Source organism: Cornus florida, unplaced genomic scaffold (assembly GCF_030987335.1).
Source record: "Cornus florida cultivar Cherokee Brave unplaced genomic scaffold, ASM3098733v1 CherokeeBrave_3.0.0_Hap2_Chr01, whole genome shotgun sequence".
NCBI classification, from domain to species: domain Eukaryota; kingdom Viridiplantae; phylum Streptophyta; class Magnoliopsida; order Cornales; family Cornaceae; genus Cornus; species Cornus florida.
The window spans coordinates 74,380,974-74,403,944 of NW_026775571.1; the positions used below are offsets into that span (position 1 = coordinate 74,380,974).

At 33.6% G+C, this 22,971-nt stretch overlaps 2 protein-coding genes across 3 annotated transcripts; both read left to right on the forward strand.

Annotated features, from left to right (window-relative positions):
* Nucleotides 1-855: 855 nt before the first annotated feature.
* LOC132301105 (uncharacterized) lies at nt 856-7,588 on the forward strand. 2 transcript variants are annotated; one of them, XM_059798391.1, is made up of 8 exons: nt 856-1,072; nt 2,409-2,549; nt 2,686-2,748; nt 3,554-3,620; nt 3,796-3,896; nt 5,066-5,110; nt 5,982-6,446; nt 7,144-7,588. In XM_059798391.1, the coding sequence occupies exons 2-8, from the start codon at nt 2,415-2,417 to the stop codon at nt 7,312-7,314; spliced, it is 1,047 nt and encodes a 348-aa protein (XP_059654374.1). In that variant the 5' UTR covers nt 856-1,072; nt 2,409-2,414; the 3' UTR covers nt 7,315-7,588. The 2 variants fall into 2 exon arrangements, with proteins under 2 accessions (XP_059654374.1, XP_059654372.1); XM_059798389.1 differs by having other exon boundaries at nt 857-1,072; nt 2,370-2,549.
* Nucleotides 7,589-10,603: 3,015 nt separating this feature from the next.
* LOC132301117 (protein farnesyltransferase/geranylgeranyltransferase type-1 subunit alpha) lies at nt 10,604-21,422 on the forward strand. The gene is made up of 5 exons (XM_059798397.1): nt 10,604-10,947; nt 13,401-13,510; nt 19,224-19,344; nt 19,559-19,654; nt 20,658-21,422. Exons 1-5 carry the CDS (start codon nt 10,717-10,719, stop codon nt 21,087-21,089), a joined length of 990 nt encoding a protein of 329 aa, XP_059654380.1. The 5' UTR covers nt 10,604-10,716; the 3' UTR covers nt 21,090-21,422.
* Nucleotides 21,423-22,971: the final 1,549 nt, after the last annotated feature.

Here is a 22,971-nt window from a genome sequence, read left to right on the forward strand (position 1 = left end):
GACTTATCACCCACGTGGTCGCAAGTTTGACGCAAACTCCATTCTACACCGAGCGACGCAAATGACGGTGGCAGACCAACCCGCCGTTTCCTTCCCTCTTTCCCTTGACTTTCCACCACGCTTACACAAGGAGTACCAGAACAGAAAGAGAAAATATCAACAAATTAATGCCCTTCTTTTTAATAAATTTACCAAAACAAACTCAAAACTCAATAAATATAAAATTTTGTTGAACCAAAATAATAAATAATAAGATTTAAATATTAATTCATAATAAATCAGAATTAATATATTTTAAATTTTTCTCAACACTTTTTGAAAATGAAAGTGTTGCATGACTTTATAAATGCTATTAAATATTTTTCTCAAACAATCTATTGATGTTAACAAAATCTTATTTTTCTTTTTTTAGATTAAAAATCATATTTTCTTCCATGCGATTATATGTGTTTTTACTCTTTATTAATTTTTGTAAAATCATATAAGGAGATATAATGGTAAAAAAATACTCCATTTTCAAGGTATGGAATACTGCATTCCCTTTTTAAAATAATAATAATAATAATAATAAATTGTATCACACATTTTCAAGGTAATGTTTAGAAAATTTGCATATTTAGTAAAGGAAGTATATAAATTTATTAGGGTTAAAAGAATTCTACACTATCAATGGTTAAAAGTAACTTTAATAATTTGATACATTCAACGGTACAATTAATTAAAATCTTCTTGCAAGCTTTCATTAATTTTTACAAAAGCATTTATAATTCGAAGAGATAATTATTATTATTATTATTATTTTTATTTTTTTGTGAAGTCAAGCCTAAAAAAAAAGCGGGGGCAATATTGGAACTTCGAAGCAGTTCAACTGTGGAAGTCTGAAACGAAGCTTCTCTCTCTTCCGTGGTTTCTTTGACTTCAAAAAAATGGCCGGTCATGGCAAGATCTTTTCTCTGAAATTGCATACTTTGATCTTTGACTTTCGTCTCATATAAAAAAGGGCAATACTTTCGTCTTGTTTAGTATTCAGATTCCGTGCTCTCTATGCTCAATTGCTCCTATTGTTCCTTTGGTATGTTCTAGATTCTTTGCTCATATCAAATTCATTCTTAACTTGTCCGATGCTATTATTGCTTCTATTTATTCCTGGGTTTTCTTCATTGATGTAATTGAAGATGTGGGTTTGGTTATTTTTTCCCTAATTTCCAAATTTAAAATTTTCTTTATTTGCTTAGTGCTAGAAAGTATTGATATTGTTGAAACTCCCAAGGTCTTATTATTATTTCATTTGATTTTATTGCCATTTATTTTGGTTGTTTGGTATATACTTGGGATTGTGTTGTTGTTGTTGATGATGTTCTTTTTTTTTTTTTTTTCTTCCTTTTTTGTAGTTAATTTTTTCTTATGTTTATTGCTCTTCTGCCCAGGATATAATTGTTGTTATGGGTTTGTTTTAGTTTTACTTATAATATTGAATTTCTTAGGAAAAAAATAATTTCAGTGTTTCATTGTTGTTTTTAGGGTCTTTGTTAGTGCCATGGGGTTAAAATTTTCTTTTCCATTTTCCTTTCAATGATGGATTCACTTATTTGGTCTTCTGTTAGAGTTGTGTTGTTGTATGATAATCAGAACTACAGTTGTTGGGTTTTACTTGGTGTTTGGGGATTTCTGGTCTACACTAAGTGAATTTCTACGCGGAGACAGCTTATAAGTTGTAGAAGCAATTCGGTTTTGAAGCCTAGTAGAAATTAGACGAGTTCACAATAAAATTTTGTTTCTGGTAGTCTCTTCACCCTTCTTTACAACAACCACATGTTGCAATTCCAATAAATGACCTCAATTCTATTATATATTGGTGCTTGTAGTAATGTCGCATTTTATACCATGAACTTGTATTCCTTAGACAAAATGATCTGATCAATTTCCATGAAACCCCTATTGGCTTCTCTCTCCTGCTATAAAAATGTTAATTGCAGATCACGGAACACTTGGTTCTCAAGGGTACTTGATTGTATCTCGTTATGTGTAACTCTGCTGTGTTCATTGTGATTTGTCATATGAGGCATTTGTTGATCTTTTTGCATAGTCGGCCATCTGCTTATACAATTATTTATGTTTTTCCCTTTTTTGGTTTTTGCAGTGGTGCATATTTTGAATTTCCATGGACCCTTTAGGATTAAGGGGTTTAATTTGTTTCTTTTCCCTCGCATCATTACAGTGTTCAGTGACTTAGTTTATTGGGACCTAGTCTCTGTGTTTATGTGTTGGGATCATATATTCCTGCTGGAATTTAATCTGTGTTTTTGTATTTGAAGCATTGTTAATGTTTCATTTTGGCAATTAATATTCTAAAGTATTTGTATTGATAGGTTGTTCATTTCCAATAACTTCATATCCCCACTGATCAGGCTACAATGCGTGCACCATCACTGCTTGCACAATGCTTGCCTGGGTTGGTACCCCATGAGCGGGGAAGTCAGAGCATTTCCACCATTTCTGAAAGAGAGATGCATCTCGTTTCACCAGCTGTTGAGATTATCCCATCGAAGGTAGAAATTCTGATTGCATGTTAAGCTGCTTTCACGTTTAAATACTCATGGACATATTTTAGTTGGAGCTTCTTTTTTTTGATGGGTTCAACATTGTCATAGAAATTCACTTGTGATCATCATTTCCTTTTTGCAGACAGCTAACCCTTATAAGTATGCTGGAGAGAATGTAGATATGCAAGGACTCAATGTGTTCAAGGTATATTAAGTCATAATTTATTGGTTTCTGCTGGTTCGTACATATATCTTGGTTGTTAGTCTAAAATTTTCGTGGAGACCCTGCTGCAACATTAAATTTAGGAAATAAAATGCACATGGCAACTTTGTTCGTTGATCCGTTGTTTCTATTTGTACAAGTAAAGGTTACATGTCTCATGGAATAGTGTCCAAGTATATTGACATGCTGTTACTATTTGGCACTGTAAGAAGGTGTATGATACAGCAAAACAAAGTGTTAAAATAAAAATTGCCATGTTAATATATTTGGAATTCTTAGTTGAACACTGCAAAAACTATCTTCTGTTTTTTTTTTTTTTTTCTTTTTTTTTTCTTTCCTGATGGGCTCGGGGAAGGGTATTGTTCCATTCAAGTAGAGTGTGTCCTTTATGAGGGATAGATAACGTGGTAGAATTTAACCTAGCTACTATATATATATATAGTCATCTGATGTAAGTGTATTTATATGCTTCCAAATTATTTTGCTCCCTACATTCCTACTTTCTAGACATTATAGAGAATTGAGAGTTCTAATTTGTTTCAAAATGAGTGAGGAGGAGAATCAGTAAAAGTAGCCTGTTCATGTGGTAGATTGATGAATTAGTGATGGGATATGTTTTTGGTTTTTTTGTTTGTTTGTTTGTTTGTTTTTATTTTTTTATTTTTATTTTTTAGTATAAGATCAATAATATACTTGATGAATTACAGCTTCCCTTTCAGATCAGTATCTGCTTTTCATATCATAGCTGAGGTAGTAAACTGTCAATTCATGTTTTTTCCTTGTGCAGGGAAGAGTTAGTGTTTCTGATATAATTGGGTTTACTGGTTCAGAAATGATTTCTTCAAAAGCTGATGGTACGTAACCATCTTGCAATACTCTTCAAAAGAGTTATTCATTTGATTCGGCAGTGGTCAAATAAATGAATGTTATTGATTTCTTGAAGCAATTCTACTCAATCTGTATATTGGAATTGTTAGCTACTTGTTTCATTATATTTTAGTGTTAGAAGCTAATTTGGTTCTGGTGCAGGATCTCTTAAATCTTGGGACAGCTCAATTGATCTTGTTAATATCCTTAAGCATGAAATTCGTGATGACCAGTTGAGCTTTAGAGGCAGAAGGGTACTCGAGGTAATTCAGTATATATGTATGCATATGTATACATTAATTCATTGAGACCCTATTTGTGGTTGACTGTCTTCAACTTGTTGCATTTATGTTTCAAGCATAAAGGAATGGCTTAGTGATATTTGATGGATTACATCTGGATAATATTTATTCTTTTAATGGATAAGGGTTAGCTTCAGGAATCTGTATTTTCTTGTACGCATTTCCTTTATATATACAGACATTGTCGTAAGCATACAGATTCATCCTTTATTTAAAATAAATCTTTATGGGTGTAAATGAAGCAAATAATTTTCTAGTTTGCGCTTAGTTTATCTTACTGTTTGCTATATTTACATTTTAAGTGACAAAATTCTTCCATGAATCACTCTTCTATGTTATTATTAGGGATGAGTTGGCATGATTCTTCTGAAAGTATAATTACTGCTCCAGCTCCACTGCCTTTGACATTCTTCTTCCAATCCATGAGGGGAGGCAATTCTCAGGGAAAAGAAATGTAAAAGATAGTCAAATAGTCATAGTTTTGCTTAGTTGATCTTCATGTTAACTATATTCTATTCTATGTGGTATAATTATTCCACAAATCACTCCTAGCTCTGTGTCCTTTTCCATATGCACCTTTGAAATAAATTACTTTATTCTGTATTTTCAGTTTTCTCTATTGTCAGTGATTATTCGTGGTGTGCTGGTGACTTGGCGTTGATTCATCAGATATCTACTGCCTTGCTGCTATTAACATTCACCAGCCAGCAAAGGAGGCGATTCTCAGGGTAGAAAAAAATTGAAGATAATTTAAGTTTGGCCCAAACTATGGTAGTTTGAAACCAATTGCCTCTAATATAATAAGGTGGATTCCACATTGTGGTTTGGAACAATTCTTTGGTTATCAATTGGACTCAAATTATTATTCCAAAATTCTAGTTATGCAATATAGACAAAATCCTTGTGAAGGGCAGTTTTGTTTGGTAACGAATTGATTCAAAGATGCCTAAATATGCCACTAGACCATTTCTCCTAACCTTATCGCTTAAACTTCATTATAGTTTTTGGTTGTTGGAAGTTTTGTCATCCTCTTCTTTATGGTAGGAGTAGGAAAATTTAATGCGTTTGATTGTTCTCCATGTTTGAAGTTGAGAGTTAATCTTGTTGTTTTGTGATTTTTTTTTTTTCAGCTCAGTTGCAGGTATGGACTTGCTGGGATTTTTGCTTGCCTTAAGGTAAATTAGCATTAACCTTTCTTTGCTGCATCTATCGTGGTTTTAGTTCTCACGCTAACTAATTTGAGTCCAAAATATGAACATCATAACTTATTTAGGTAGTTCTTTTTTCCCTACCGTGATAGGTAGAAGGTTCATTCTCTCCCTGATTCTTTAACAAGCTGAAAAGGGCTTTTTCAATATACTCCTATATATTTTGCTGAATATTAAGAATTACCGTTTGTGTGTCTACCTGGGGTGTCCAATGCATAAACTCATAGCTGTCAAATGATTTGGGATCATCTAAATCATAACTTAACTCTGAACAGTTCTCTTATGAGAATATCTCCACCTTCAAGAGTGATAACTTCACCGTTTTAACTTAACCATCTGGTTATTTAAATTGAACATATCGTGAGGTGTGTTTAGAGGATTAGAGTCCTTAAATTGAACAAATCGTCATTTTTACGCACTCCACTTGAACAGTAGGTCAGAACCTGGTTGATAAGAAACTTTTCTGCATCATAATCCTGTTTACGTAAATGTTAATTAACTGAATGTGGAAAAGGCCTAAAGCATATGCACTTGTCTACATTTTGCCTAAGAAACATATATGCAAATTTATTTGAATCGTCAGGAGAAAAAGTATAATCTCAATTGAGTTCTTATGTGTGATGAGTTCATGACAATATAATGTTTCAAGCGTACAACTGTCAAACTAGTTTAGTGTAAGGGGAAATATATGAAATACGTAAAGGGGTTTGTTCAGAATTTGAACTTTACAGCTTTGAAGAGATATCCATAAAGATAGAAAGCAGCAGTACCAACTAGAATTTGATTTAAATACAGTAAATTTTGACTTGATCTGATTATTCTGACAAACCTTTTACAGGGAGCTTCTACAGTTCATTTTCAAGAACTCAATGCAGAAACCATAAGATGCACAACTATCCCTAATGTCCTAGCTAATCTTGAGCAAGCTCGGGACAGGCAAAGCCGACAGCCAGAGAGTCCCCTGACTCCATCCAGGCAAATTCTGGCCCCAGCAGTGCATTTTTATGCTGGGGATTGGGAAGAGCTCCCCACTGTCTTATCTGTTGTGAGAAATGATGGATTTGAAGTGCCAATAGGGCCGAGCTTCTTTGAGGATGATTTTATGGATGGGTGTTGTAGTCAAGATGGCAGCATTGCAGGCCATGAGTCTTTCTCGAGGAGATCAAGGAAGCTTTCAGGAAGCCGGGCATGGGATAGGGTGGGTGAAACAGACCAAGGAGAAGGTGGGTATGATGTTATTCTGATGACGGAGATCCCATACTCAATGACCTCTTTGAAGAAACTATATGCACTCATAAAAAAGGTTAGTGAGTTTCATTCTTCGGCTTCATTCACGGGTTAATATACAATATAATCATCATCACGTCATCCTTGCCTTATTCCCATATGAATAGGGTCGGCCATATGAATACAGTATAATGCATCAAAGCTATTATCAGCACTCTTCCTTTCTGATAAACTCAAATTCAAAGCAATTCAAAATTTGAGGGAACGTGGAAAATTTGAGACCGAGTTGGGTAAAGTTGAGTTTTAGTGGGGAATAATTAGGAAATTATATAATCTGTTGCAGATATTTGCCTGATTCAATTGGGTAATTTTTGCTTGATTAATGAGCCTGTTGGAAGTTGGAATTCTGAAAATTTGATGAATTGTCACAGTGCTTACGATTCTGGCCAAACTGTAACGTATAACGGTATATGCAAAGAACAAGCAAATGCACTAGATCCCACTACTCTAACCAAAGTTTATTAGATTTAGTTAAATATAACCCAACAAAATTTTAAGTTATGGCTATTGCCGGTAGTTTGTCAACAGTGGGTCCGGAACCCTACAATGCCATCAGTCTTGTTCCATTTTTTTGCCTTTTATATTTCAATTTAATTGTTTATGGATTGCAAATGGTTATTTTTCAATTTTTTTTTTTTTTTTTGTTCTATTGTTGTTGCACCACATCTTTATTGAACAGTGTTTAATAAATTTCCTCTGTTTGGGATCACCAGTGCCTGAGGCCTCCATATGGAGTACTATTCTTGGCCACAAAAAAGAACTATGTTGGCTTCAACAGCGCAGCTCGCCACCTAAGAAGTCTGGTAGATGAAGATGGCATTTTTGGAGCCCATTTACTCAAAGAAATGACCGATAGAGAGATATGGAAGTTCTTTTTCCGATGAACATACAGAAAACAACTGTAAGATATACTATAATTTAGGTCTCATTTATTCAACATTAACCCTTTTGTACAATGTCACATGTCACATGTCTTTATTACTTTTTTCCAGTTAGTATGAAGAGTCAATTGAAAAGAATAGTTGGCGGGCTTCTATTTGTCCTGCCAATCCTTGTGTATTCTTTTTTCCTTTTTCAAGATTGTTCTATGTTAAGTTGCAAAAATCGAAAGATTTAGCGACTCCTAAATTTATATTATGATTAAAACTTTTATACGTATTCATCAATCTTATGCCGGGTTCCTGATTTTCTGTGTAACATTCTTGGGTTTTGGCTGGATTTATGCTCAATGTATCTGCTGTTTCATAGATTTTAATTTGGATAGTGTTCTTTCTTGTTGAATGAAAGTGGATGCTCTCATATCAAGGGATGTTTGTGAAAGTGAGAAATTTTGAAACTGGTATACTTGGCAGGTTTTCCCTTCTCTTGTTTCTGGTTTATGAAAATGAAACTGTGTTAATGCATGCGTTCAAATGGTTCTCTGCACTACACAGGCTTAGAACTGATACCAAGGATTAACCTTCGAAAAATTATTATATGGTCTACAACCATGTGGTGCCGGACAATCACAATGTGAAAGTTTTATTCACTTTTGTTTTCGGTTTATGATTAGTCGGGACCATGTGGTGCCGGACAATCACAATGTGAAAGTTTTATTCACTTTTGTTTTCAGACCATGTAATAATTGCTCATGAACGTTCATGTCTCTCTCATTGGAAATGCTGGTTTTGGCAATGTATCAAAAGAATGAGTTTGCATCATTGACTAAAAACACTCATGAGATAGGTCTAAAATATGGTTTCTATTTGATATATATATTTCAGAACTTATAAAAATCTCATCATATTTAAAGAGATTTTTTGAAGAACTTTTGAGGACAGTGAGGTTTTTGAGTCCCGGATCATTTAATAATTGCTCATGAACAAATACAACGAGTCTCAATTATAACATACTTTATGATTTATTTCGAAATATTTCTTAAGCTTGTATTTTCATGTACAAATACAATGACTTCTTAATTAAAAAGAAAACTTTACTTTGATTTGAAATTTAGAATAATTTAAAATAAGATAAATGGATGATGAACGGATCTTTTTTTTTTTAAATAAATAAATAAATAAGGTCTTCTAATTGGAGGACCTCCACTCAGACACGCCCCCTGGCCTGACCTGACTTGCTTACTATAATATATATATATATATATATATATATATATATATATATAGTCCTGATCTCTTATTCCCCATGGAGCAAGAAAAATAATCCACCCTTTCTATATAGACCGTTAGATTAATCTAACGATCATTTTACAAACCCACCAATGGCTTTTCCTTTTAACACAAAACCACTCTCATCCTATTTTTAGTTTCTATAATTAATTTTACCATTACCACCCACTGTAACAATAAAAGGTAATTATCAAAATAAAAATAGAAACCTTTGAAAAAAAATTAATTCCCTTATATTTTACTAATAAATTTGTTTTTATTTAAATGTTTCTTTGAAAGGAAAAACAATATCCGTATATTGCTAGGAGGCTTAATAGTGTCTGGGGTGCCTGGTTTTTCTTCAGTTTTTATTTTAGACCAACTTTGAATGAGAAATCAAAGAGTAAGATCACTTGGGAGAGTAATTGGGCTGGTGGGTATGATAAATTAGACTTGAAGCTTGATGTTTTCATGGTTCAGCATGGTATGGAGAATATGTATATGTGGGTTTTCAAGGAGAGGTTTGAAAATGCATTGGGAAAGATGCAGCTGAGATGTTAAGCAGTGTGTACGATTCCGGGATTTAGAGGTGTTTCATGTTGTTTTAGAACCAAAGCTCTCATGGAAAGAAGTATTATTGTTATAGTTATTTGTGCGTGCACGTGTGTATAATTATAATATTATACAACTGAATAATGGAATCATATGACATTGACTTTATTCAAAATTGTTAAAGCTTAAACTAAATAAAATGAAAACAAAAAATTTAATCTTTTTGTAAAGGGATGTAACTTAACAAAATTTAAAACATTTAATTCTCAAAGCCTTAAAGTAAACTCTTCCTCGACAAATAAAAGTAAAGCTACGGGAATTAATTTTTTTTTCAAAGGTTTCTATTTTTACCTTTTATAATTATCTTTTATTGTTATAGTAGATGGTAATGGTAAAATTAATTATAGAAACTAAAAGTAGGGTGAAAGTGGTTTTGTGTTAAAATGAAAGATCATGGGTGGGTTTGTAAAATGACCGTTAGATTTAATTTAACGGTCTATATAGAAAGTGTTGATTATTTTTCTTGCTCCATGGGGAGCAAGAGATCAGGGCTCTATATATATATATATACACTAAATTTATATATTTTTACATGTATATATGAAAAAATTCATATAATGCCCTCCCTAAAAATTTTATTTTATAAAATTATCTTTTAAATTTTGTGTTTCTTCTCTTTTTAACTCTTTAAATTCATTTAATTTTCTTTAAAAAAAAATCAAATTTTCCTTTTTGAATCAAACTCCAATTATTTTCCTTTTCAAAATTCTCTCATTTTTCTTTCCTTTTTAAAATTTATCTTTCTTAAATTATTATTGATTAACATATTATTTTTAGTAATTTTTCTTCTTTATTTCTTTATTTATAAAATCTATATTTATTGTCGTAATTATTGATTTTTTTTTTTTTTTTTTTTTACTTACCCCCGTGAATTTAATTTCTAGCTCTACCCTGCATGGGCACTAGATACAATTCATCCGGTGTTGAAGGTCCATTTTACCATCCAACTGCCCTTCGCCTGCATGAACTGAGCAAAAAATATTTTAAAACTTTACATTCACATTTAGAATTACACGTTTAATTTAAATTTTATTAATCTTATAAAGTCATTATTACTCAATAATGCTAATTCACGCGAAATATTAAAGTGAATCTGTCATCTTACCACTATGTAATAGTCACTTTTGTTAGAATTGTTTGGTTCGCTAAATTTTTCACTATGAAAATAGTTTGTCATTTTTTTTAATTCAATTCAAAATAAAATTTAAAAATTCTGTATTCAATTTTTTATTTTTCTAGAAAAATCTCCATTTTGGTAATTTTTAGGCCCGCAATTTGGAATATTGGGCTTGATCAAGCCCATTTTCAGCCATTATTGTTTATACACGTTAGGGATCGAATAAAGTTAGCACGTGAGTCACGTGACCTTCAAAGTAATAGTCTTCGCTTAAAAAAGCAAACACATAAAGGAAACTATAAAAATCTATAAAATATAATGTCAGTTCAGAGACTCTTCAAAGACAATCCTCGGAATCTCAGATAGATAGATCTGTACGGAGTCAAGACTCGGGCACGATTCGACTCGGAATGGACTCGGACGATGAGCAGAGAATTCCCCTGAGCCGGCGACCGGAGTGGTCCGACGTCACTCCGGTCCGGCAGGACGACGGTCCGGAGCCGGTTGTCCCGATCGCCTACAAAGAAGAGTTCGCCGAGACCATGGACTACTTTCGAGCCCTCTACTTGGCCGACGAGCGCTCCACTCGGGCGCTTCAACTCACCACCGAGGCCATCCACATGAATCCTGGAAATTACACTGTAATTCTCTCTCTCTATATATAGACACATATATTTATCTCATAAATTTTCTTAAGAAACAAAAAGGTAGAATTCAGCTATGAAATAATATGATTTTTGTTGTAAATTTAAGGACATAATTTCAGTAGAAATTTATTTTTTCTTCCAGCTTAATGATAGAATTTAGCGATTTTAAGCTAAGAGCCCAAGTCACGAGATCACTAATTCAAATTCAAATTTGTGTATCTATGTGTACATATATAATGTGTTTATTTGAAACCTTAATATGTATTGCATTTGAATTAATGTGTTTTTGATGATCTGGATAATTTTCCAACAGTATTTAGGAGCCTTTTCAAGAAATTTTGCTAGATTGTTGTTGCATGTGTATAAATTCTTTGGGGGTCGATTTGAAAGGATTCAAAACACTCATGCATTGTTTTAGGAAGTGTGCGAAGCTAGAAATCCCCCAGAGCTGAGGCAGCATGAATAAATTTGGGAAATTTTCCAAATAAATTGGATTGCAATGGAGTTTACATGGGAGATAAATCTTAGGTATTAATCCAATTTTGTATAAAATCATTGCATCATTCTTCTCTAAACTCTAGAGAAGTGAAGTTATCGAAATCCTTCAGAATAGCATTTTCAATCTTATGGCTTTGATTTTTTTTTTTTTGATAAGCAATCTTATGGCTTTGATGGCTACTCTGTCTAAGGTTACTGGACCAAATCGTACTTTTCAGCTTTTGGTTTCAGCTTTGAGAAGGAGGATGAAAGGCATTTGCATCACACGCAGATAATGGACCAAATTTTGCTTGAGTTTTACTAACGTTCAAATTCTTTGGATGCATTTAATGTTATTAATTCTTACCCAAATGTTTGAAATTTTGAGTGAGATGCAGAAAGGAAATAAGTGTTGAATCTTGTGGAAGGGTTTAGACTCTAGAGAAGGTTGTGGGTGTTTTAGGTGACTTGCCTATAATTCAGCTATGATGTCATTTTTATCACCTTTGGAGATGAAGAGAAGACTATGGAATCTGATTAAAAAACACAGAGTCTCACTTATCAATTTATTTCTCACCTAATGGCGAGTGCAAGTACAAGTTGCCTGCGGATACCTCTTTGTTCCCTCCTTACTTAAGTTCCTTTTCCACCATTGGAACCAAATGGCGTATTTCTGTGCGTATTCATCTTGCTATGTTTTCTAGTACGAAAAATGAGAGGAAAAAAAAAAAATGCAAATGACCAACGGCCAGTAGCCTAGCGGTATTAGGCCCCTTACTTCCCAAAGGGAGGGCAGGGGTTCAAGCCTCAGTGGAGGCATGCGTGTGTGAGTACCAACTAAGAAAAAAATAATAATAATAAAACATGCATATGAAAATACTCATGCTCAAAGGAAACTGAGTTGGAATCCTAGTTCATATTTTTCATCCTGCAACTCTGGCGGGCCTTTCTAGGTATTTGGGTGTGGATGGCACTGGTCTGGACATAGGGTCCTCTTGATAGATGTTTGTACTCCACAATTTTTGGCTATAATGCACTAACTCCTATGTATCCATTTGTATTATGATAGTTATTCTGGTTAATTTCTATATGGCCTTATTTGTTTAAAATATGCTATTCTGACGTGATGATGATGATGATGCTATTCTGAGGTGAGAAATATCTGAGGGACTGTTGCATAGTTCTTTTGCAGCAAATTCTTGAGTTTAAGAAAAATTTAATTTTGCAAAAACAAATATGATTTTATTAATATAACACATCAAGAATTCTAGATGCTACTTGTTTTGTCATCAATGAAAGTGAATTTTGAATACCTTGCTTTAATTGTTAACATTTTAAGCAGGATTTCTATGAATTTAAGATTTAAATATATATTGAGCTCTTAGGATGCTACCATCGTGGACCCATCTGAAAAAAGAAAAAAAAAAATAGTTATAAGTTGTGAATGGATATTGTAACCGGATGTGTGCTTCTGACTGGTCATAAATATGCAATGACTAAGATGTTTTATCAGTCTTCGCAACTATATAAATTTTAGATTATTAAAAAACCACATTGAAACTCTTGAAATATTTTGTTAAAACTGAGCTACATATTTTTTATTTGTTTATTAACTTTATTCTGAAGGAGGGTGGGGGCATGAGGCTTATTGTCTGTATCTGCATCACATCCTCAGAATATTTCAAAAATATTTATTCTGCCACCATTAAGTGTTCGTTCTTAAAATTAAAAATTTCTAGTTGCTGCTTTGAAAGAACATTTATCAAGAAGTAGTAAAGTACTAAAGTTTAAAAATTTATAACCACAAACCTTGGCACCCATGACAAAATGATGCTCATAGAGGATGCCCGGTCACTTAGATAGAAAGACTGTCTGTTACCTTTCAGTTAACAAGAAACCACCTCTAAGCCTTATTAAGTGGATTTTATGGTACTTATAATTTTAAATTGAACTTCTATTCTTCTTTGCAGGTATGGCATTTTAGGCGTCTAATACTTGAGGCACTTAATGCTGACTTGCATGATGAATTAGATTTTGTTGAACGTGTTGCCAGTAATAACTCCAAAAACTATCAGATTTGGTGAGCTACAGTATCTTTATATTCATTTCCACTTTTTCTTGTCCGTCCCTTTTCGCCTCAGTTCTTGTTTACTAATGCTTAACTATGGATAAAATGGGATACTTGCATGTGTGATGACTAAAAAAAATCTTATACAGATGTACTTGATAATTTCATTAAAAAATACTAGATTTTATGAGAAATTTTCAACACAATATTAGCATTGCTAGGGATCTTGTGATTTGGAAAAAGCATATCCTGGAAGAGGAATTCTATTTTGGCCTTGAAAGTTGGGGATATCGATAGACAGTTTGAGACAGGGTCAGCCCCGTTTGAGAGAGGAAGGTGATAGCTTACTTTAGGGTATATAATCTAAGTTATGAATGTAACAGCTTGTATGATGTAGCAGAATAGCACGTTGCCAAGATATGTGGATACATGGTGATGTGGCTGGAAAAATATACATGAGTGCTCAAGGGTTTCTATAGGCATAGGTGAGAAATCAGTCATGGCCTAGGTCATGACGTCCAGACGCAGGTTCTTCAGAGGTTCTCATGTTTGACCTATAAACAAATTAGTGGAGTTTACATGGAAGAGAACTGGAAGATTCACACTGCTGTTACAGCCTGTGGGCGGTACAATGGTCATATCAATTCATACATGAAAAGAGCAGCACTTCTAAAAGTAGAAGTTAGTTGAAGTTTTAGATGCAAGACATGTTTTTTAGTTTCTAGGAGTAAACTGCACCTAAAAAGTGGTGTTTGATAAAATAAGTGGAAGAGGGTCAGTATTTGTAAAACATGCATCTTAAGCTGCAAGTTTAATGGGTTTTCAACGTGTTGTAAACAGTATCCTTCATTAATAACTTGTTGCAAACATTAAACAAAAAGAGAAATAAGAACGCAAAAGTTAACACTACTTTACAGGACCCTCAATGTCAAAAAGGAGTTGCACACTTATTATAGCAACTAATCTCTTTTTAAATTGAGGTCCTTTTATGGATGTTAAGAAACCCTAAAGGCATGCATAAACCTTCTGAAAATTGATCCACTCAATACTGTAAAGAATTTGTACTCCTAAGGCCAGAAGAGAAAGTTCCCAAGCTACTAATGATAGTCTAGGTGCCAAGGAAAGACTCCCTTGAAACAATTATAATATGAAAATTTAAAAGAAAATAGCTACTCTACAAACATAAAACTGCGAAAAATAAATAATTCCGAAGAAATGGAATATTTAAGAATCCTGAAATGTCTAAATTAGTTAAATCCAGAAGTAAGAAAATAGTCATAGTATACAAAATTAACCAAGCAAAATAGTCATAGTATACAAAATTACTAGAAGCTAATGATGCATGTAATTGCTGTGGATTCACTTTCCCCTCTCTGCTCCTTGTACTAAATTATATGCTGATTGAATGTGTACCTCTCAAATGCATTTACTTTTAATTCATCACCATGCATGTGTACCTGAATTAAGTAGTAGTGTGGTACATGGAATGGGAAGATCTAATCTCAGAATTGCTGCACATATATTTAACAAAATTTGAAGTTTAGCGTCAAATAAAATGTGACTGCCCAAAGCTTTGATATGGGAAACCTGCCTGCCTCAACAAGGGCATTTTGGATACTAGATATGCTTTTGAAGGTTTTAATAAAGCACGTTCTAAATCTATCATCTATCATGATTAAAATCTTTTGTTTTTTTATATATATATATTTTTAATATTTTGTTTTGTTGGGAAAAAAAAAAAAAAAAAATCTTGCCTTCTCTTTCAAGTATGTGCTTTGTCAAGGTACATTACACTACCTGTGTTTTTTTTTCATAAGCAGGTATTGAATTAAGGATCCCCGAAAGATGTGACAATCAGACCTGTATTTCACATGTGCTTCCAAATCTGTTAAATTTTGTTTTCTTATCTAGAAATGACAATATCAATTGAATACAATTCAGCCAATCAGTGATATTGTTAGTGGACCCCATTCATATAAACAGAGGAAATGAGTGAAGAGAGCTAAATCCCATACCGATATTGTTCCCTTCCAGATATAATATCACTTATAAAGAGAAAATTACAAACTTTGTTCATAAATTAATTCTCAACACTAATAATCCGATCTGTGTTGTGAATGTGTGGTTTTCTGCTAAAGAAGAGGCAAAGTGTTGTTCTCTAGTATGTGCATTTTGTGCGAATCTGACAAGTTCATCCTTGAAAATAAAGTATGGTGCCTTGAAAAGTCTCTTTTTGTTTAATGAAGTCAAAGTTTCTATAAAATTATTAATTAAGGTTTGAAACTAGCACTTAGGAAAGTGGAAAAATGTTGTTTGGGGATTCTAAAAGTCATTCTAGGAGAAACATGTAATCAATAGCAGTTATACTATATAAGCAACAGTCCTTTCTCTTCTGTAGCAAGTCTTAATTAATGTAATTTTGAGATATTTTCTGATTAAATTACCTCTCCTAAGGTTTTTCTTTGATTTCCTTTAAAAATCTAAGCTCCGACGTTGATTGGAGTAATTCTAGTCTCTGTTTGCTTCTAGTGATATCAGTGTCTTTCCTCTAAGATCTGTCATCATTGCGGATTTATGGCTAGGCAAGGTAGGAAGATAGCCACAAAAGAAGACTTCAAGAATTTGCGACATCAACCAATTTCTCAACTGAGCACTATATTAGAACAATATCGAATCAATTCTCCTCTTAATCTGGACATTGGGAGACAAAGGAATAGATGCATATCAACATGAAAATTGGACAAAACAGTGTAGCAGAGAAAAAATTCAGCATCATTGCTCCTCTTAATCTGCATCGCTTTACTTTCTGGTGTGCTTTATTATTATTGTTGTTGTTTTCTGGGTGAGTTTTTAAATTGTTACCAACACGTAAAACTTGAGCGAAAATTATAGTCAACCTCTCTCATGGTTCTGATGAAAATATAGGTTACCTCAAGCTGTTGAGGCTCCATTTAGTTTGTTGAAGAAGTCCTCTTTGAATGTCGAAATTGCTCCTTCTAAATGAAATGGCATAACTGTCCCTACTCATCCTTCTAAAACGACGAGCTTAACCCTCCTTTTAGGCCAAGAATAACCTACATTAAATGAGGAACTACATTGACATTTCAATGAAATTGAAATTTCAGTTATGAATACTAAACACCCCAACCCACCCCCACCACCATCACCACCCCAAAAAAAAGAAGAAAAAAACTACGAATTTCATTTTGTTATACCTCTCCCTCTAAAATTTCTCCAACATCTACCTCTAAAATTTCTCTCTTTTCCATCTCTCTCCGACATCTACCTCTAAAATTTCCCTCTTTCAATCTCTCTGTTCTTTATCCTCTCAACTTATCCACATCATTCATGCAAGCTGTTCAACCTCTAAAGTTTCTCTCTTTTCCATCTCTCTGTTTTTTCGCCTCTCAACTTATGCACTTCATTCATGCAAGCCATTCAACTGACATGGATGCATGCGGTCGCAGAAATTTTGGTCCATAACCAGCCAATCACTTTCTTTACATTGATATATAGATAATATTCAATGGTAGATATTGTTAGCCACAGATTATGTCAGGGAAGACAGAGCATTTGCTCATGTCCTCTGCTATTATATCTTTGAGGTCTATTTACTTGGTAATTGGATCATTGGCTGTATATGAGCTTGCAAGTCTCAACAGCACTTTGGCCTTTGTGGTAGTTAAAGGATGGATATATATATAATATTTTATTTTATTATTATTATTATTTTTTTTGATAGTTAGGGTTTTAATAGTATTATTACAACAAAAAGTTAAGATGCCATTAGAGAACCGTAAATCCGGTGGACAACCTTTTTGAAGGTTGCTTTCTAATTGTGTCAATTTGTGTAGGAGGTGAGGGAAGACTATGCCATAGGGAGGATAGTTGGCTTTGAATGCGGTGTTTATGTCATTGTTATTCCCCGTATCAACTGTGGAATCACCAAAGATGAGTATAGCAGGGAATTTTTGTGAGGACATACCTTTGAATGGGTTGATAATGAGGATGCAAAGTTGCACTAGGATGAAGTGTTGGTGCAATTGTCATGATAGCTTATTTCAATTAGATTACTGTTTTACATATGTTGTTTTGAGTTGGGCATGGTGTGATTCGTGTGAATGCTTTCCTAGTTGTAATTTTTTTTAGGTAAGTTGTTGTGAAAGTATTTTGATTTAACAAGTTAAGGAAAACCTAGTGTGCTCAATATTCAATTTAATGAATAATGTTTTTTTTTTTTTTTTTCATTCAAGTGAATTTAAGTTTTTGATTTTATGTAATCCTTATTTACCCAAAGAAAAGAAGTTTTTGAGTTGTACTAATATATTTCTATTAGGTTGATTTTACAAATTCATCTTGTCCTGAGTTGGGAACATTAAATGCCTAGCTGTGTAATTGTTTTTTAGGTAGGTTGTGAAGTTGTCTTAACTAATTAGGAAAACAGAGTGTCCTTGATCTTGTTGCTTCATCCAATTTGATGCTTAATTAATTTTTATTCAAGTGAATTTATCCTTTTAAGTTTCACTAATTTTGCCTTTTAGATTGGTTTTCATTTTACTTTATTTTGGGAAGTTTTAAATGTGGGTTTATGTTATTTTTCTTTTTAAGAGTAATGATTTGGAATTCGAAAATCTGAAGCTGAATGCGAAAGAGGGGCCAGTGGGCTTCTCTCATGTTTGGTTTTCGGACTCCTCCAAACTATTTTCCTTCTTTTAGAAGATGCATCGTCAAGATGGAGAACATGTGTTGAATATGCTTTCCAGAAACAAAATCCTGGTTCCATTTCTGCTCACTCGAATGTATGAAGGACCTTTATCCTTTCAGCCCTTCGTTATGGTAGGTAGGCTAAACCCTACAAAACTAAACAAATAAAATCACTGTAAGGGTTAATACACAGATATTTAATAAAAATAAGAATTTTACAAAACTCCCATGGCGCATTATGCCTTGATTTATCAATAAACACCCTGAACTTACAGAAAAAAAAAAAAAAAATTCTCAAGACCGACCAAAACGTTATGAAGACATTGAAACTGAACGACCTAAAATGAGTGGCATCCCTTATGTATTGCAAAAGAAGAAGAAAGAAAATACTTTAATTTCTCAAAACTGATCTATTTATGGAAGAGAAGATAGAGTTTAGAGGGGGAATTTTGGGGAGAAGGAAGTGAGACCTTTAGAGAGAGCAATATGGAAGAGAAGATACGAAGAGTAGAGAGGGCATAATGGTATTTTTGTTTCTCTACACTTGTGCTAATATTAAAAACTAGGGTAAATTACACTAACACCCCCCAGGAGGGCCAGGAGTATGGAAAAGTTGACGGGGTGTTTCTGCAAGATTTTCAAGAAGTTTCATCTAGGTGTCATAAAGTCAAACTTCAGGGTGTCAGTGTAATTTACCCTAAAAACTATTAAAATCTTGAGCGTAAAAATGTCAGTCAAATGGATAATTTCAAATTGTACCATGTCATGTCAAGTGTAATATTATTTTGGAGTTATGCAATCATGTGGTAAATGTCAATCTACCCTTTTTATAATATTATTCTGGAGTAATACTAACTTTATTCAAATATTGTATACTATGTCCGGTGGTTTGAAGTTGCTGAGTTTACCCGTTCACCAAATTGTCAAGTAGAATAAAAAGGTTTTTGTTTTTTATTTTTTGCAAGATGTGACTGAATTTACCCAGGTATCTTTCAATTATTCTTGGTGTAAATTTTTCTAGGCATCATAGACGGTGGGTTGCTGAGAAACTAGGAACTGACGCTGTGAATAAGGAACTTGAGTTCACCAGGAAGATCTTCTCCATTGATGCTAAAAATTATCACGCCTGGTCGCATAGGCAGGTACACTCCGTCTCTTATTTCCTCCATTATGCTAAGAGTACATCAATTGTTTTTCTAGATTTCGAATGTTGATGTCACTTTTTGTTCCCTGATGGAGTGACCAAGGTTTTTTGTTTGTCTTCTTCTTCTTTTTTTTTACTTTCAGCACCTTTGGTTTTAACTTCTATAATTCTTTGAGCGAAGTTGAAAAACAAAATTTTGTTTTTCTATGCAGTGGGTTCTTCAGGCTCTAGGAGGGTGGGAGGATGAACTTGACTATTGTCATCAGCTACTTGAAGATGACATTTTTAACAATTCCGCTTGGAATCAGGTAAGGGTGGCAATTTGTGCACCTGCCAGATCTTATTGACAATATTGCAGTGTGATAAAGTGGTATAGCCATGGCACGAATGATTTAATCTGGCTTTAATTTATTGTTTCAAAAATCTAATAGATGATTGGATCATCTTCCCATTTAAACTATTTCATTTACCTTAATCTTCATAGACAAAAACTTGAGTAAAAAAGAAACCATGGAGGCACAGATATAATATTTACATTGATCTGATAAAGATTAGTGAAACGGGTGGGGCGCTTGCCATCCAACCCAAAAGCTTAGGTTTTTAGGTGGTGTTTACTACCCACCCTTATAAGCCCAAGGCCCTTCCCATCCGCATCCGTCGTGGGACAAGAACGTTCTAGTAGTTACTTGGCTCCATTTGACAAAACTTTCCAAATGTTGCAAAAATTTTCAGTTACACAACATTTACATTCAGCATATGTAAAATTATAGGTCATGTCTAATTTGATTGTAACTATATTTATTACAAATATTGAGATCACTTGCTGGCTTGGATCCTTGTGGACTTTGATGGTTAGCTCCATTTGGCAAAATTTTCTAATTTTTGCAAAATGCTTTCAGTTACAAGCACAAATCTTATATTCTGCATTCCTGACATGATATTCCATGTATAATTTGATTTTAATTACAAAAAACTATGAACAATTTAGGAAGTTACCTATTTTTTTTTTCTTTTTTATAATTGCAAGGTGCACAGTTTGTCATTGACTCAATCTGTCTCGTTTTTTTTTTTTTCTACTTACATTATTTATTTTATAAATCTTGCTAAAGCTGGCATTATGACCTGCTTCCAAACATTTTCCCACTATTTTTAATGATTAATTCCTGAATATCAGATTTATCTCGGCATCACTCTTGTTTTCCATCTCTTGCAGTTTTTTTAATTATTCTTATTTTTTGCTTTATATTCTTTCGTTGATTTGGCATGCCAAAAGTATCCTCTTTATAAGCACGAATAAATTGTTGGTTACAGAGATATTTTGTTGTAACAAAATCTCCCCTCCTGGGAGGCTTAAAGGCCATGAGGGAATCTGAAGTAAATTACGCAGTTGAAGCCATTTTAACCAATCCTGAGAACGAGAGCCCATGGAGATATCTTCGAGGCCTTTACAAGGATGTCACCCAATCTTGGATAAATGATCCTCAAGTCTCTTGGGTATGCTTGAAGATTTTGAGTGCCAAAAAAAATCACATTTTTGCTCTGGGTACGCTTTTGGATCTTCTATGCCATGGTTTCCATCCAAGCCAAGACATCAAAGATGCTTTAGATGCTCTGAATACAGAATCTGATTCAACAGAATCAGAATTGGCAAAATCAGTTTGTTCTGTCTTGGAACGCAGGGATCCAATGAGAGCAAGTTACTGGGGATGGCGCAAGCACATGCTTCGTGATCGGGCAGTTTAATGTCGTATTGGCTGCTTTGAGACTGTCGATTGATACGGGGCCTGCCTCCATTTCTGCTATTAGTCTATTTCTCATAATTTTAGCATTTGGGTTGTGTTGTGAGTTAGCTATAAGTCCATTCTGTTCAAGAACTGCTTTTATTCACTTCGAAGGCAGCTTTCGGCACCTGTTGATTAAACACAGGCAACTTCCTAGCTGAACTTGTTTGTGAAAGAGCATGTCTCCAATTTACTGGTAGTAGTTACATTTCCAGCTTTGCAGCTTTTCGTGGAAATGTAAACATCCCATGTATTTTAGAATATTATTTATACCGTATAGTTTTCTGTTTTCTTCCATCCATCCTCCTTTAGTTTCTCATTTGTCACCAACGAGGTAGCAACTGACCTGTCTAATGATTTGGTTCTTTAGTGTACTTCTTTTGAGATACGAAGAAGACGACAGTCTTGTCTTGGCCTATCTCCATGCCAAAAAAGTAATGCATTAATCCCATGTCACTCTTCTCAAATGTACTCACCGTGTCTCCTTAAACTCTTGAATCAAAGTTTCTCATTAGACTCATGCTATGTTCGGTAAGAAGGAAAATAGGAAGGGAAAAATAAATTTCGGTTCACAAATTTTCATCGGTCCAAATATGAACGGAAAATAGGAGAGAAACAAGTGAGTCTATTATAGAAGGCTTACACTACTACATCATTTTTCATAAATGTCTAATAAATTTCATAAATAAAGTAAGGAATAAGGGATATGTTTAATGATAAAAATAACTTAAAATTTTATTTTTCCTTTTATCTTACTAATTAAATTAAATTGTTAGTTTTTTTCATTCTCTCTAATCTAACAGAACAAAAAGAGGGAAAGTCTGCAAAAAATTGTTCTTCGAATTTTTAGTCTACTTGGGACCTATTTTATGAAAACAGTTTTTACAAAACTGAGTTGGCTGAGTATCAGTTTTATGAGAACAACTTAAAGTTGTTCTGTGAGTTTTGAGAATACATTCTCGCTTTGTTAGAAAACACGAAGAACACCTCCTCACTTAAAAAGAACGAACCCTTCGCTAGTTTAAAACCCTCTCTAGACTTTCTCTCTCTAGCTTATCTTCAACCACAGATTCTGAACCTGCCTCTCTATCTTACACTTCTCTACCTTATCTTCTCACTTTGATCAAGAATCTTGTTTGGTGGTCGCCGATCGATCGACAGTCTCAAAGCAGGAGATCCAAGGAGGACCATTTCTTGCTTTTCCAATAATGTAAATTTGAGATGTCCACACTTTTCCAATAAAGTGAATTTGGAACGGATTCTTTGAACTTCAATTCAAGCAGGATTTTTAGACAATAAAACAGTTTTTTTAGTTTTTGATTTATGAAAACTGTTTTGGAGTTTTTCTGACCAAGTAGAATTTCAAACTCAGAAATCTGAAAACTGTTTTCAATTTTCATTCTCTAAAAACTGTTTTTCAAAACTATTCTTTGAACTTCAATCCAAGCATGGCCTCAATGTCTCGGTCATCATTTTTTCACTCCCTTCCATTTAATTTTTTTTCCTTCATACGGAACGGAGCATATGAAATGAAAAGCAAGTTTAAAAGAGAGAGTAAATCGGCCAGCAAAAGTTTGAGAAATATGGGATCAAAATTGGGAACGGTGCCGTATTTCATTTCATGATACAAATCTTAAATTTTAATTTACAATGTGTATCACTGCTTCTAAAAAATTATATCAATCAAGTCTTTAAATAAAAAGAGTTCATTCCTCTTGTTGTGATTCATAAAAGGGCTTTCGTGATAATATTACTAAAAAAAAAATATTCAGTAAGACACGCGTTGGACATTTAAATTTAATTGAATTTTAAGGTAATCCAAAATCAAACCTATCTCAAAGATT

What these genes read in the sequence shown, in the direction of transcription:
- LOC132301117 (XM_059798397.1), top strand. Translation starts at nt 10,717, where the DNA reads ATGGACTCGGACGATGAGCAGAGAATTCCCCTGAGCCGGCGACCGGAG. An exon ending in ACGCCTGGTCGCATAGGCAG is followed by an intron (nt 19,345 to 19,558) that starts GTACACTCCGTC and finishes TTTTCTATGCAG; the next exon opens with TGGGTTCTTCAGGCTCTAGG. An exon ending in ACAATTCCGCTTGGAATCAG is followed by an intron (nt 19,655 to 20,657) that starts GTAAGGGTGGCA and finishes TGTTGGTTACAG; the next exon opens with AGATATTTTGTTGTAACAAA.
- LOC132301105 (XM_059798391.1), top strand. Translation starts at nt 2,415, where the DNA reads ATGCGTGCACCATCACTGCTTGCACAATGCTTGCCTGGGTTGGTACCC. An exon ending in GATTTCTTCAAAAGCTGATG is followed by an intron (nt 3,621 to 3,795) that starts GTACGTAACCAT and finishes GTTCTGGTGCAG; the next exon opens with GATCTCTTAAATCTTGGGAC. An exon ending in TATATGCACTCATAAAAAAG is followed by an intron (nt 6,447 to 7,143) that starts GTTAGTGAGTTT and finishes TGGGATCACCAG; the next exon opens with TGCCTGAGGCCTCCATATGG.